The sequence below is a fragment of the Oryza sativa genome, chromosome 3 (genome assembly GCF_034140825.1).
Source record: "Oryza sativa Japonica Group chromosome 3, ASM3414082v1".
Classification (NCBI taxonomy): domain Eukaryota; kingdom Viridiplantae; phylum Streptophyta; class Magnoliopsida; order Poales; family Poaceae; genus Oryza; species Oryza sativa.
The window spans coordinates 34,353,049-34,366,251 of record NC_089037.1 but is presented as its reverse complement, the minus strand read 5'-3'; the positions used below and the strand labels follow the sequence as shown (position 1 = coordinate 34,366,251).

The 13,203-nt window shown below is 44.7% G+C and overlaps 3 protein-coding genes across 3 annotated transcripts; all 3 read left to right on the top strand.

Moving 5' to 3' along the window:
- The first annotated feature begins 137 nt into the window (after positions 1 to 137).
- LOC4334453 (thioredoxin H2-2-like) lies at positions 138 to 2,308 on the top strand. The gene is made up of 3 exons (NM_001418837.1): positions 138 to 382; positions 486 to 608; positions 1,930 to 2,308. Exons 1-3 carry the CDS (start codon positions 245 to 247, stop codon positions 2,071 to 2,073), a joined length of 405 nt encoding a protein of 134 aa, NP_001405766.1. The 5' UTR covers positions 138 to 244; the 3' UTR covers positions 2,074 to 2,308.
- Positions 2,309 to 2,568: 260 nt separating this feature from the next.
- LOC4334451 (uncharacterized) lies at positions 2,569 to 5,622 on the top strand. Its single transcript, NM_001418838.1, has 2 exons — positions 2,569 to 3,326; positions 5,086 to 5,622. Exons 1-2 carry the CDS (start codon positions 2,770 to 2,772, stop codon positions 5,495 to 5,497), a joined length of 969 nt encoding a protein of 322 aa, NP_001405767.1. The 5' UTR covers positions 2,569 to 2,769; the 3' UTR covers positions 5,498 to 5,622.
- Positions 5,623 to 6,110: 488 nt separating this feature from the next.
- Positions 6,111 to 8,580, top strand: LOC4334450 (uncharacterized). Its single transcript, XM_015776215.3, has 2 exons — positions 6,111 to 7,955; positions 8,183 to 8,580. Exon 1 carries the CDS (start codon positions 6,612 to 6,614, stop codon positions 7,941 to 7,943), a length of 1,332 nt encoding a protein of 443 aa, XP_015631701.1. The 5' UTR covers positions 6,111 to 6,611; the 3' UTR covers positions 7,944 to 7,955; positions 8,183 to 8,580.
- The last annotated feature ends 4,623 nt before the right edge of the window (positions 8,581 to 13,203 follow it).

The window sequence follows — 13,203 nt, the reverse complement described above, 5'->3', positions numbered from 1 at the left end:
ACTGACACGTGGCCTAGTTTTGCAAGATTAATCTGGACCGTTGATAGTAAAATTGGGCGTGAGATTTTCTGTGGCTAAGAGGAGTAGGTGACTCCACAAGACTACAAAGAGTCGTCTCTCCTCCCTCATCACAAGTCAAAAACCAACAAGAAGAGTTGTTGCTTGCGCTCACGCGAAGCGAAGAGGAGCAAGGCGAGAAAAGAGAGAGAGAGAGAGAGAGAACCAAACCAAGCACGCGACCGAGATGGGCTCCTTCTTCTCGACGATGTTCACGCCGCCGCCCGCCGCCGACGACGGCGGCGACTCGCGCGTGGTGGCCGTCCACTCCACGGCCACCTGGGACGAGCAGTGGGGCGCCCACAAGAGCAACCCCAACAAGCTGGTGAGCTCCGCTCTCGCTGTTTCCCCCCCAATCTGATCGACCTCGACCTCGAGTGCTGGTTTGGATCTGAGCGTGTGTTGGCTGTCTACTGCTCGCGCGGCAGATCGTGATCGACTTCTCCGCCACCTGGTGCGGGCCCTGCCGCTTCATCGAGCCGGCCTTCAAGGACATGGCCGGACGCTTCGCCGACGCCGTCTTCTTCAAGATCGATGTCGACGAACTTTCGGTACGGTTGCTACGACCCTGGCATGTCTTGCTTTTTTTTTTCTTCTTCTTTTGTTTTGCTTGACCTCGGTGCCAAATCGACAGATTCTGCAGAGTTAGAAGGGGGAAAGAATTTGAGTTATATTGGTTATTATGTTACTATCTACTCTACTAATTAGTACAGTACTTGTAGTTGACTCTCGCCTTAGTTCAAAGCTGGTTCAAAATCATAGAAATTTTGCATAATTTCTGAGAAATCGTGCTGGTTGCATACGGCTGGCATGCGCACTTGTATTGAGTGAGATGTTTGATTTCACATGAATTTGGTTCTTGCCGTAGTATTTAAGCAATATAGTTGCTTGGCCACTAGAAGTCTAGAACCAGATATGGACTATGGAGTTCAATGTGATGACATTCTTTGCTGTCTTGCATTGTCCTAGGATGCTTTATATGTACTGTAAACAGTATCTAGCTTTATGGGTCTGGATGAACTTGTCTTTGGTTTGAGTGATTCGACTTGATAATGTTCTAAGAATTCACCTAAGCAAGATCAAATCAAGAATAGATGGCTCAATTATGGTTTATAAAGCAAAGACCAAATCCGTTTAGAGCGCATTGTATATCTTTTGGGAAGATGTAGGATGGACTGAGATGATGACATAACAAGCATAAATATTCATGATTTATGGGGAATTGTAGAGTACTCCAAGATGATACCATAACAAGCATCATAAATATTCATGATTTATGGGGACTTGTTCAGGATAAGAAGAATTTGTTCAGTTACAGCCTAGAATCATGGAAGTATCGTTGTATTCATACCTAACAGAATATTTGTTTGGTTCCAGCATACCAGGACGAATTATCACTTCATCAGAGGTGGAGGTTCATCCACCACCACAAATAATTGTGCATTTTACATAGTTCAACTAGTAGAATTTAGAGCAAATTATTGATCAAGTTTCAGTTAGCCAGTCTGCATAAACAAATTCTTGCATCATTGAGTATTGGATCCTCTCATATTTATCTCAAACTCCACAACAAAATTATTGTGCAAGTTTGAATGCACTAATAAATAGCTGGGCGGGAATGATGGGTCTATGTGGCGCACTACTTGGATGCATCAAATGTGTACGTCCCGATTATGATTTATAAAGTTATAAAGTATGTAACTGCAGACCAATTATTGTACTTTGTTTGGTTTGTAGCAAAAGGTTCTTAAGAATTCCATTTGCAAGCCTGTCTGGCAATTCGAGCACACACCGCTAGTGTTTCGTCTTCTTTTATTCTTGTATAACAAGAACATGATGTTTTGTTAATGGTGGTGAACCTGAATTTTGCAGGAAGTGGCGAGGCAATGGAAAGTGGAGGCCATGCCGACCTTTGTGTTAATCAAGGGCGGGAAGGAGGTTAGTCGCGTGGTTGGTGCTAAGAAGGATGAACTGGAGAGGAAAGTCAACATGTTCATTTCATCCTCCTCATCCTAAATCCCAAACTTATGCCTGCATTCCTCATTTAGTACCAGGCTCTGGTTTCTCTCGGTGCTAGGAGTGAGAGACCCTGTGGTTGTCCTCTTAAAAATGCTGCAAAATTCGATGTGAAGTGGGAGTAAACGCGTTTAAGACAATAAACTTGTGATACTTGGGAATGGAAATGTAATTGCCTGTTGCTCTTGAGTCATCATCTGATCATATTCAATTCTTTATTGATATTTCCGCAATAGAAGCAATATTTGTTTTTTTTTTTGCCCGTTCAAGAACTGATAATTGAATCTCTGATTGTCTGTAGCGAGCAGTGGCCATCACCATCGAAAATTCTTTCATTTAGTCGTTAATTTTGACGGTTTACCTGCTGCATTCCTTCTGTTGATTTTGATTCGCTCAACCTGATAACGACTGGATCAACACACCACCAAAACCAGCAAAAAAAAAAAAAAAAAGCTATTACATCCGGATGCGGTGGGCCCACACCTTTCCGGCCCCACCTCTCAGTGTAACAAATCGCCACCCGTTTCCTCTTCCCTCCCATGGCGCGAGCGAGCAGCCGCAGGTAGCCTCGGGGTCTCCTCCTCCCGCATCACCACGAATCGTTGCCTCGTAACAACCGTCAAAATCAAATCGAGTCCAAAGTGGCAGGCTCAATCCGATCCGCGAGAGGCCTCCTCCTCCTCCTCCTCGATCCAGATGGCCATGGCGGCGGCGTCGGTTCTCGCCGCCTCGTCCTCCTCCTCCCCTCCTCCGCTCGCGCTCGCGTCGTGGAGATGGAGGCCTCCGCCGCCGCCGCCTCTTCTGGCAGTTGCAGGTGCAGCTCGCGGAGCGACAAATCCCAGGCTCGCTCTCCGCCTGAGCGCTGCGGCGTCTCCTCCGGTTACCGGCGAATCTCGCGCCATCGCGGGGACGGGGCGGTGTCTGGTGGCGCCGATGGGTGGGGACGAGACGGAGCGGGATGCGACGGCTGCGACGGCGCCAGACTGGGGCGCGCTCGCGAGGCGGCTGGCTCTGGGCGCGCTGGGGTGCGCCGTGCTCTGCTGCGGCGGTGCGGCGGTGGCGGCGGAGGACTCGATCAAGGCGTCCGGCTTCGGGCTGCGTGTGGCGGCGTCGCTGCGGAGGCTCGGGTGGGCGGACGAGGCCGTCGTGTTCACGCTCGCTACGCTACCGGTGATCGAGCTGCGCGGGGCCATTCCGGTTGGGTACTGGATGCGCCTCGACCCCATCCGCCTCACCGTCCTATCCGTTCTCGGGTTTGTCTCTCTTGCTTACCTTTTTCCTTTTGGCGAGCTTTGCCCATGAGGTGTTCGCTGAATTGCCTGTGACACTGGGATTGAACATAGTGATAATATTCATTGCTACAAAATGTTATGGAGCTAATTTGTATTGGAACCATCTAAAATTTGGGCTTCTGTTCACACGTCCGGCAAATCATTATCACATTTTTACAGGTCAACAAACTAGTGATGTAATGAGCTCACAATGTAGGATACCTGAAAATGATGACTGCGAGTTTGCGATTCCATGCCGATTTTACTTAAGTGTTTAATTCAGAGTACTACTTCTAGCAATTAGCCAACAGCACAAGTTTTAGTCAGGTTTTAACTGATCAGTTCTGATTTGTTCTGGATAACCATTCCAGCGACAAGAACCATGTTGTAATTTCTTTCTTTACTATATGTATAGTAACTGATTAGTACTGATTTAATCATTGTGACGGATTATGTGTGATTATTAATCTATGAATGAATTGTTGAGAATAGAGATGATGCTCACTTGTTTACAGTACAACTTTGCACTCCTACATGAGAAAAGCAGTTGAATGGCAGCAACTAAAGTTAATATCTGACTGAGTAGTCCTTGCATTGTGATAATTGATAGGATTGTGAACTTGTGATGGGTTGACAATAATACTAATAAACATTTTGGAAACTGCTAGTTATGACAAAGACTAACCTGGAACAGAAACTGCTAATAATGACAATAGTAGTAATAAACAATTTGGTTATGTCTCTTAGAAAATGTAGTGCTAATATACAGTGGTACAAAATGTTCTGGTGCTAATTTGCAGAACCATCTAAATTTTGGGCTTTGTTCACACAGTCCACAAATCAAAATCACAGTTTGATGAATAAACAAAGTAAGGGTCTACTGTAAAATAATAATATGGTATGAATAAATATGCTAGCCTGATTTACCTAGGTCCTGGGTAATGGAATATGTATACTGAAACTAATGATGGAATAAACTCACAATGTAGGATAACCTGGAAATGATAACTGCAAACCTGCAATTCCATGCTGATTTTAGTCACTGATGCTACTTCTAGGCTCTAGCAATTAAACAACAGCACATGTTTTAGTTAGATTTTACTATATGTATAGTGACTGATCAGTTCTGGATCACAATTCCAGCAGCAAGAACCTTTTGCAATTTCTTTCTTTATGCATAGTTCCTGATTGGTTCTGATTTGTTCTGGACAGCAGCAATTCCAGCAACAATACCTTTCTGCCATTTCTTCTTTATGCATAACTGATCAGTTACTATACATAAAGAAAGAAACTGCATATAGTAACTGATCAGTGCTGATTCGATCAACGTGACAGATTATGTGTAAATATCAATCTATGAATGAACATTTGGGATAAAAATATGATGCACGCTTGTTTACCGTTTAAATTTGGACCTCCTACATGGGAAGGTCAGTAATTTGAAGCATTGTCAGCATAAGAGAGCAAAGCAGTGAAATGGCAGCAACTAAATTTAATATTTGACTGAGTATTCCTTTGTATTGTGATATGATAGGGTTGTTAATTTGTGATGAGTCGACGACACATGAAGTTATTTCTCAGTGACACTGACACACCTAGAACAGAAACTGCTAGTTATAAGTTATAACAGTAGTACTAATAAACAATTTGGTTATATCTCTTGGAAAATGCCTCATCGTAAATATACAGAATATCCCCACAAAAACAATTCAGGATCTGATGCCATTATGTTATTATCCAGGAACATGGTGCCTGTGCCATTCATTATCCTCTACCTGAAAAAACTTGCAGCATTTCTCTCTCAAAGAAGCGCATCTGCAACTCGGATTATGGATCTTCTCTTTGAGCGGGCGCGGCAGAAGGCTGCACCTGTTGAGGAATTTCAATGGCTTGGTTTGATGCTGTTTGTGGCTGTACCATTTCCTGGAACTGGAGCATGGACTGGGGCAATAATTTCATCGGTTCTTGGCATGCCATTCTGGTCAGGTTTTTCAGCAAATTTCGTGGGCGTTGTCTTAGCAGGACTGTTGGTAAATTTGCTTATGAATCTTGGTTTGAAGTATGCCATTATCACTGGTTTAGTTCTGTTCTTTTTATCAACTGTCATGTGGGGTGTCCTTCGATCCCTCAAAAAATCACTGAATGCTAAATGATGTAATGAACATGCAACTATTTTTTCGTTGTAAAGAAGAATTCACCCTTGTGAGGGAATTCTAGCTGTAAACTTCTCCCTCTATTTTTCCTATTATACAAAATGAAAATGCTTACCTTTGAGGCCTTCACAGGATCACAGCTGGTAACCTTTTTGAAGTTTGAACATAAAAGCTTGTTAACCTTCAGAGTAGTGCTTATTGAACTCTGAAGTGCTTGAACCAACCTTTTACACAGAATAGGGTCATACTGTGATTGTTGGGAACCCCCCCCCCCACCCCCACCAATAGAAGTGCTTGTTATCCTTATACTGGATGAACTGTGAAGGTCTTAATGAATCCCCCATAGAAGTGCTTGTTGTGAAGTTTGAAAATAGAATGGTTAACATCATGAAAAATAATATTTTTCATGAAAAAAATTTAAGACGGTCAATTTGGGTTAAATGAGCAAACCTAAAAGAGTAGGGTTAATTTGGTAGTTAGGCTATAAACTAGGCTCAAATAAGTAATTGTCCCTTTAATTTTTAATTAAATTTGTCAATCTTCGTTCTAATAATGCCACATCAACATCACATGGGATAAGAACCAAATCAAACCATCCACGTTGGATGAAACCGTCATCAAAACTGTTTTTATCTTATTTGCAGTTTTTTTTTTAAGTTGAGGGATGCATTATATTTGGTATTTTGGTTGAGCTACAGATTTCAGACTTGTTGACAACCTGAGGGATCTGAAGTGAACTTATTTATCCTAAAGGCGGGCCAGGTTATATTGGCACCGGGGCCACCGAGCCTAGGGGCTTTGAAGCAGGCCCAGAAGACTCAATTATGGAGTGCGGCATGGTGCACCTAGTCCAGGTGTTGGTCACCCGTTGTGTTTGTTGGGGCTAGACACCAGCCGTTCGATGAAGCCACGATCCGCGTCGCCATGCATCTAACGGTCGGATCGATTCGATATGCGCTATGTCTGCCTGCCCCTGACCATATCGCGTTCCCTTCCCGGCTGTGGCTGTAAGTCGAGTTGAGATCGAACCTTTCCCCTCGTCCGACTGGTCTACCCAGAGAAACCCTAATACTCGCAGATCCCCTTCGCCTTCATACACCTCCATCCACAGCTGATGGCTACCATGGGGTCTGCACCTTCCTATGTCGTGCTGGACCGCGTGGTTCATCTGGACAAGGAAGCCGTCAAGGAAGAATCGGAGTGGGCGATCATGGAGTGTAGAGATCGGAAGACCTACCTGCGCAACGACCACGTCGGCGACGAGGTGGTGTATGGCTTGTCACTCCTAGTGCAGATCGCCGAGCCGCCGGATCTCTCCAAGCTGTCCATCCGCCTCAGCGAACCCCCCGTGCAAGTCGCCGCCCGACCAGAGGAGATCCTCGACGATGGCTCCTCCGTCTTGCAGCTCTTGGACTTGCCTAAACGGGCCCTCAACCTGCACACCTCCGTCCAGTCCGTCGCCGACGACCTCATCGTCTTCACCTCCTGCCTCCGCAATCGCACCCACCGCTACCTAGTCTACGACGCCATCGGCAAGTCACTCTCCATGATCCCTTGCCTGCCCAACCGCTGCGATCCCTCTGCCACGTTCCAGCCTCTCCCTCTTCGTGCCGGCGCCGGCGGCGACTACACCATTGCCCTCCTGGGAAGGGACATGCGGTCCGACCGGGAAACCACCAGGCGCTTCTTCCAGGATGTCCTCTGCCTGTGTCCGCCGCCGCCATCCTCGAGACCTCCACCGCCATCCTCCTTCTCCGCTGTCACCACGCCGTGGCAATTCAAGAACCCGCTCTTCCCTCCAGAGACGCCGAATCGCTTCAAGGCCCATATGGTGTTCTCGTCCGGAGGTCAGGCTTTCTGGGCCAACCTCGCGCAAGGTGTCCTCTACTGCAGCTGCCACGACGTGCTCACCGGTGGCTACGATGTGCCGTTCCGCTACATCCCGCTGCCGCCTGAGTGCCATCTTGACCCCATGAAGAATCAGCTGCGGTTATGCCGGACAATGAACTGCGTTAAGGACTCCATCAAGTTCGCTTCTATTGACATGGTGCCCCCTGATGAAGCTATGATGACGACTTGGACTCTGACCCTGGCCACCACGCAGTGGCACAAGGATGGGGAACTCCGTGTGGCAAGCCTGTGGGAGCTGGAGGGCTTCAAGAAGGCCGGGTTGCCTAAGGTCAAGCCGACTAGCCCCGTCCTGAGCATGGAGGAAAACGGTGTCATCTGTTTCATGCTCAATGCTGCTGAAGAAGGGGTGTACATGGTCAGCCTCAACATGCACACCAAGAACATCATGTCCTCCACCAGGCTCTCCTCCTGCCCAACACAGCCTTTGGGTGTAGAATTTCCCAAACACATTCAGAATCCAGTTCCACCCAAGAGGGATCGTGATGATTTGGAGGAGTGCTCGACTGCAATCAAGAGGAGGTTGTCAAGAACCTGACATCTTCGTCAGGTAACTCAAACCGCTAAACTTCTTCTGCATGCAATTAATTAATTAACTTCGTTTGCAATTTCATTCTGCACTTATTGGTTTGTGTTAATCACAGCTATACTTCTTAGCGGCTTGCCATTTAAATTACCCTGAGTTAAACATTATTTGGTAGTATTAATACTGTTGGTTTTGCCATTGATGTTGCCATCCTTCTAAGCTATACTATAATTAATATTTCTGTTTGACAGCACTGGAATGGAAGGATTGGAGGCAGACGTCTTGTGGTGCTGGAGCAGACCTCATCTAGTCATGCTGCTTATACTTACAGTATCAGGGATCGAAATCTGCATCGTCGTGCTTTGTTTTGCGAGCTGCTTCTACGTTTTCTATGGCTGCTGCTGCTATATATGGTTGTCTGTAGATCTGGATGTGCTTCAGAAATAGGAATTTAATCTGGCTGCTTATTTTGTTCCTAGCTTATGTATTGCAGCAGTAACTTCAGAAACAGGAATTTAATCTTACTATGACTTAGGAGTACATGTGATCTCCCATGCATATCTTTCTCATCTATGCTGGCTTGCTTGCTATTAGTGTTGATGCGTTGTACCATGTTTTTTTGCTTGGAATCGGCTGTAGCTTTATGGTCCTCTTTCGTTCAACTTGTCCAAAACCTGGAACATAATTGTCTGACTTATAGAGATTTATGGGCCCCTTTTCTAATTATGTTGTATCTGGTGCTTATGCCCAACTGATTCTTTTAACTCCTTCCTGCTCTACATTGTAGAAGGGTTTGGCTATAAGTACGAATACACACATATATAAACTTTGTATATACATATATAGATTAAAAACCAAACGATAAGTATATATACTGAAAAACCGAATGGAAAATGGATAAAACCGGGAATTAACCAAAAGAAAACCTAAAGAAAAGCGAAAAAACCGAAAAAAAAAAAAGAAAACCGCGCTCACGAGTCTCTCGGCGTGCGCCACGTGGCTGCGCCGCACGGGGGGAGGGCGCGCGATCAATGGCGCGCTGATTAGCGTTTTCGGTCTCGCTTTCCCTCCTCCGCGGTTTGGTCGTACTCCAAATCGAATGCGAGGTTGGACCATTGGAGTGGGAGGCAGCAGCTGCAGCCTGCAGGGTGGCAGAGATATTTGCACAGACAGAGGAGAACTGTGGTGCCAAAAGCGGCATGGGAAAGGAGCGCCTCGTGTGGACCTCGTCGTTTTACCCGTATACGTGTAAAAACGGAACGTAATATAATAGGGAGCGTAAAAGTTGCTGCATGTACATTATTGTTCATGGTCTAATTAATAGAACTGTTGTTACACGCAGGTTAATTACCGATCAGAAAAAAAAAAAGAACAGCTACTACTACAGAATAACTGCAGTTTAATCCGCACCCCCTACGTCTACGTGCATGGTTAAGTATTGGAGTGCACACGTACGTATGCCACCCGCCCACTCGCTTTCGCTAGTACTCTACTACTACCTTTTTCTTTTGCTTTTCGAGTGCATGCAGTCTGCGATGCAACGTATACGTGCAGCATGCATGAGGTGGGACGACCGCTTGGACGAATGCATGGCCGCGAAGCCTGCTGCGTGCGCAGGCGGCGCAGCGCGCCGTGCATGTTCCAGGTAGCTATAGCCAGGCATACAGGAGCTTCTTTCTTGGCTGCGAAGCCAACAAGAAGCATCTCTCTCCTCTCATCCAACATTCTGCCCCGGTGCGTGGGCCCACTCTGCCAGTCCACCAAGGGTGTAGACGTGTAGTAGCCCCACTCCACTAGTGCTGCATGTTTAATTTACCACACACGGGCACATCTTTTACCGCGGTTGTTTTTCCAACTCCAGTTCAAACTTGGGGGTGTTTAGATTTAGAGGGGTAAAGTTTTAGCGTGTCACATTGAATATTACATAGAGTGTTACATGGAGTGTTTAGACACTAATAAAAAAAGTAATTACATAATCCGTCAGTAACACACGAGACAAATTTAAGTCTAATTAATCCATCATTAGCAAATGTTTACTGTGACACCACATTGTCAAATTATGGAGATATTAGGCTTAAAAGATCTATCTCGCAAATTAGTCTTTATCCATGTAATTAGTTATTTTTTAACCTATGTTTAATACTTCATGCAGGTGTTTAAACGTTCGATGTTACATGATGTAAAATTTTGGGGTGTGAAATAAAGAGGGCCTGAGTTCAAATTGCTTCAAACTGCACGCAGAGATGAGTCCTCGTAGTGGAGTACTAGAGTATACAAATATACAATACTAGTAATATTTACAATAAGCAACGTTAACATAGTTAGGCCTTGTTTTGGTTGGGGAAAAATTTTAGGTTTGATTGTCACATCGGATATAAGGACACATATTTGAAGTATTAAATATAGTCTAATAATAAAATAAATTACAGATTCCGCCAGAAAATTACGAGATGAATTTATTAAGCCTAATTAATCCACCATTTATTAATGTTTACTATAGCACCATATTATCAAATCATGGCGCGATTAGGCTTAAAAGATTTGTCTCGAAATTTATACGTAAATGTGTAATTATTTTTTTTTCACATTTAATACCTCATAGATGTGTCCAAACATTTAGGTGGTGTTTGGATACAGGGACTTAACTTTAGTCCCTGTATTTAGACACTAATTTAGAGTATTAAATATAGACTACTTACAAAACTAATTATATAAATGAAAGCTAATTTGCGAGATAAATTTTTTAAGCCTAATTAATCCACAATTAGAGAATGTTTAATGTAGCATCACATAGGCTAATCATGGATTAATTAGGCTCAATAGATTTGTCTCGCGAATTAGTCCAAGATTATGAATGGGTTTTATTAATAATCTATGTTTAATATTTATAATTAGTGTCTAAACATTCGATATTATAGGGACTTAAAAGTTTTAGTCCCATCTAAACAGGGTCTTAGGGGTGTTTGGGAGAGAGGGGCTAAACTTTAGCCCCTCTCTCTAGCCCCTCTCTCAAAAACATAAGTCCCTCTCGTTTTGTAGAGAGGGGCTAAACTTTAGCCCCACTTTAGTCCCTCCAACCAAACACCACCTTAATATGATGGGTGAAAAGTTTTTATTTTGAGAACTAAGGCCTCAGTCTCATGCAATTCCATGGTAGGCAGTCACACACACCCACTCGCGGTGTCTCGTCTGATCGTCTCGCAAACAGAGAAGCATGGGTTTGGGTTACCCATTGTATGCATGGTCACAGCCTCACAGCTTGCCAGTATTGCCAACTTAGGCCAGCACGATCACCCACCCTTTTGCTTTTGGCCGCGGTGTACGCTGCTCCTGTCTCTGATACCTGCAGCCGCTGTCCCCTCCCCCCACGGTGCAGCGCATCGCAGCGCCAGAGATGCTTTGCCGTTTGCGGCTCGAACCGCTGCGTGCTTCGCTTGACCACCAGTCCACCACCAACCCCTCCCCTACACGCTCCTCGCCTCCGCGGTTTGGTCGTAGTCGAATGCGATATTGCGAGGTTGCGGCAGCAGCGGCAGCAGAGATTTGCACAGGGGAGGAGGGCGCGAGGATGCCAAAAGCGGCATGGGAAAAGGAGCGCATCGTGTACTGTACACACCTCGTCGTTTTTACCACCAGTCCACCACGCATGCACTGCGCAGCTCTTCTTCTATTTTGTTCTGCGCTATGATAAAAAACGGACCGGGATAGAGACAGTAAAATTTGCTGCATGCAATGTTCCTACTCGCAGGTTATATTAGTGATCAGAAAAACCGAGCCGCATGTCAGCAGCCACTACAGAATACAGAACATAATTTTAACCCGGGCTTGGAGATAATGTTAACTGCAGTTAAAATCACACAGTCCACACACACTTTTAACCCGGGTTTGGAGACGATCAAAAAATTTTGCTCTACCTTTTTCCTTTTGCTTTTCGACTACTGCATGCAGTCTGCGCCGCAACGTATACATGCATGGATGAGCTGGGCCGACCGCTTGGACGCATCTGCATGTTCCCATAGCCTCAGCTTTCACCGGAAGAACGGCTGCTACAGCCATCGACCGCCTCTGGCTCGATCGCTGGGTGGCTCTCGCAGCCAAGACGATCTGATACGATCTCTTTGCAGAGCGAGAGAGAGAGGGGCGAGCAGTGATCCAGTTTTTCAAACGTGACACGTATGCCGATCGAATCGCCGATAGACGATCACACCATATAGTATCGTTTTTCCAGTGTAAAGTTCTACTCGATCATGATTGATCGAGTTCCTCTCTCAGGAGTACAGAGTAGCTAGCTTAATAGTATATAGATTATTTATCTTACCCATGATTAAAACTACCTAGCCATTAATTAGGAGTGAAGATATTTTCACCTTGGGTACAATACAGTGTGAGAATGACAGGTGGGCCCAAGCCGTACGAGAGATAATTCCAAGGCGCATGAGAGAGAGACTGGCTACAGATGCATGCATGGGTCATTCGTTCCTCCAGAATCTTCTTCTTTCCGTCCGGTGTGATCGGGTTGTGACTTGTCTTGGAGGTGTGGACTCATCTCATCACTCACTGCATGCGTCCACGTGCTTTGCCTTGCACATGTATATTCACATCTCAATTCTCAAATATTTCTAACTGCAGTAAAAATCAATGTTGCCTATACGCTTCGTCTTGACCATCCCTTCATGAAGGTAATTAGAACACGACTTGATTTTAAATCAAACCTTTTCTACCCATAGCGATCAAAATGGTCCAAGATAGAGGCATTACGTGGCAGCAATTCGAGACTCGATCGCTGGGAAAATGAGAATACTAGGCAACAGTAATTTCAATCGGTAGGTTTTCAAAAAAGTAATTTCAGTCTGATCCTTCCAGCTGGTACGCATGCACTTCTAGCTAGTTTTTTTTATGCATTATTGATCTGTATAGTATTTAATTTGTCAAATTTTGGACAATGTATATCACAAAAACCACACCAAACATATATAACTTCAATATTAATTACGAGAAAACAAAACGGAAGGATGGTGTCAAATGGGATACTACACTAGACGTACGGCCTTTTTTGCCATTTGCAGTTTAACTTTAAACATTATGAATTGCTACACTCGTACACTTGACTATACATATGTATAACTTCACGTTCATAGCTTGGTTCTATACAATATCTTAACACCCAAATTAATAACAAAACAAACTCAGATTAATTAGTTCACCCCGATCGATGAACTTAATGACATATAATTTTCCTTCAAAAAACACAAAAAAAAACCGGACATAAATT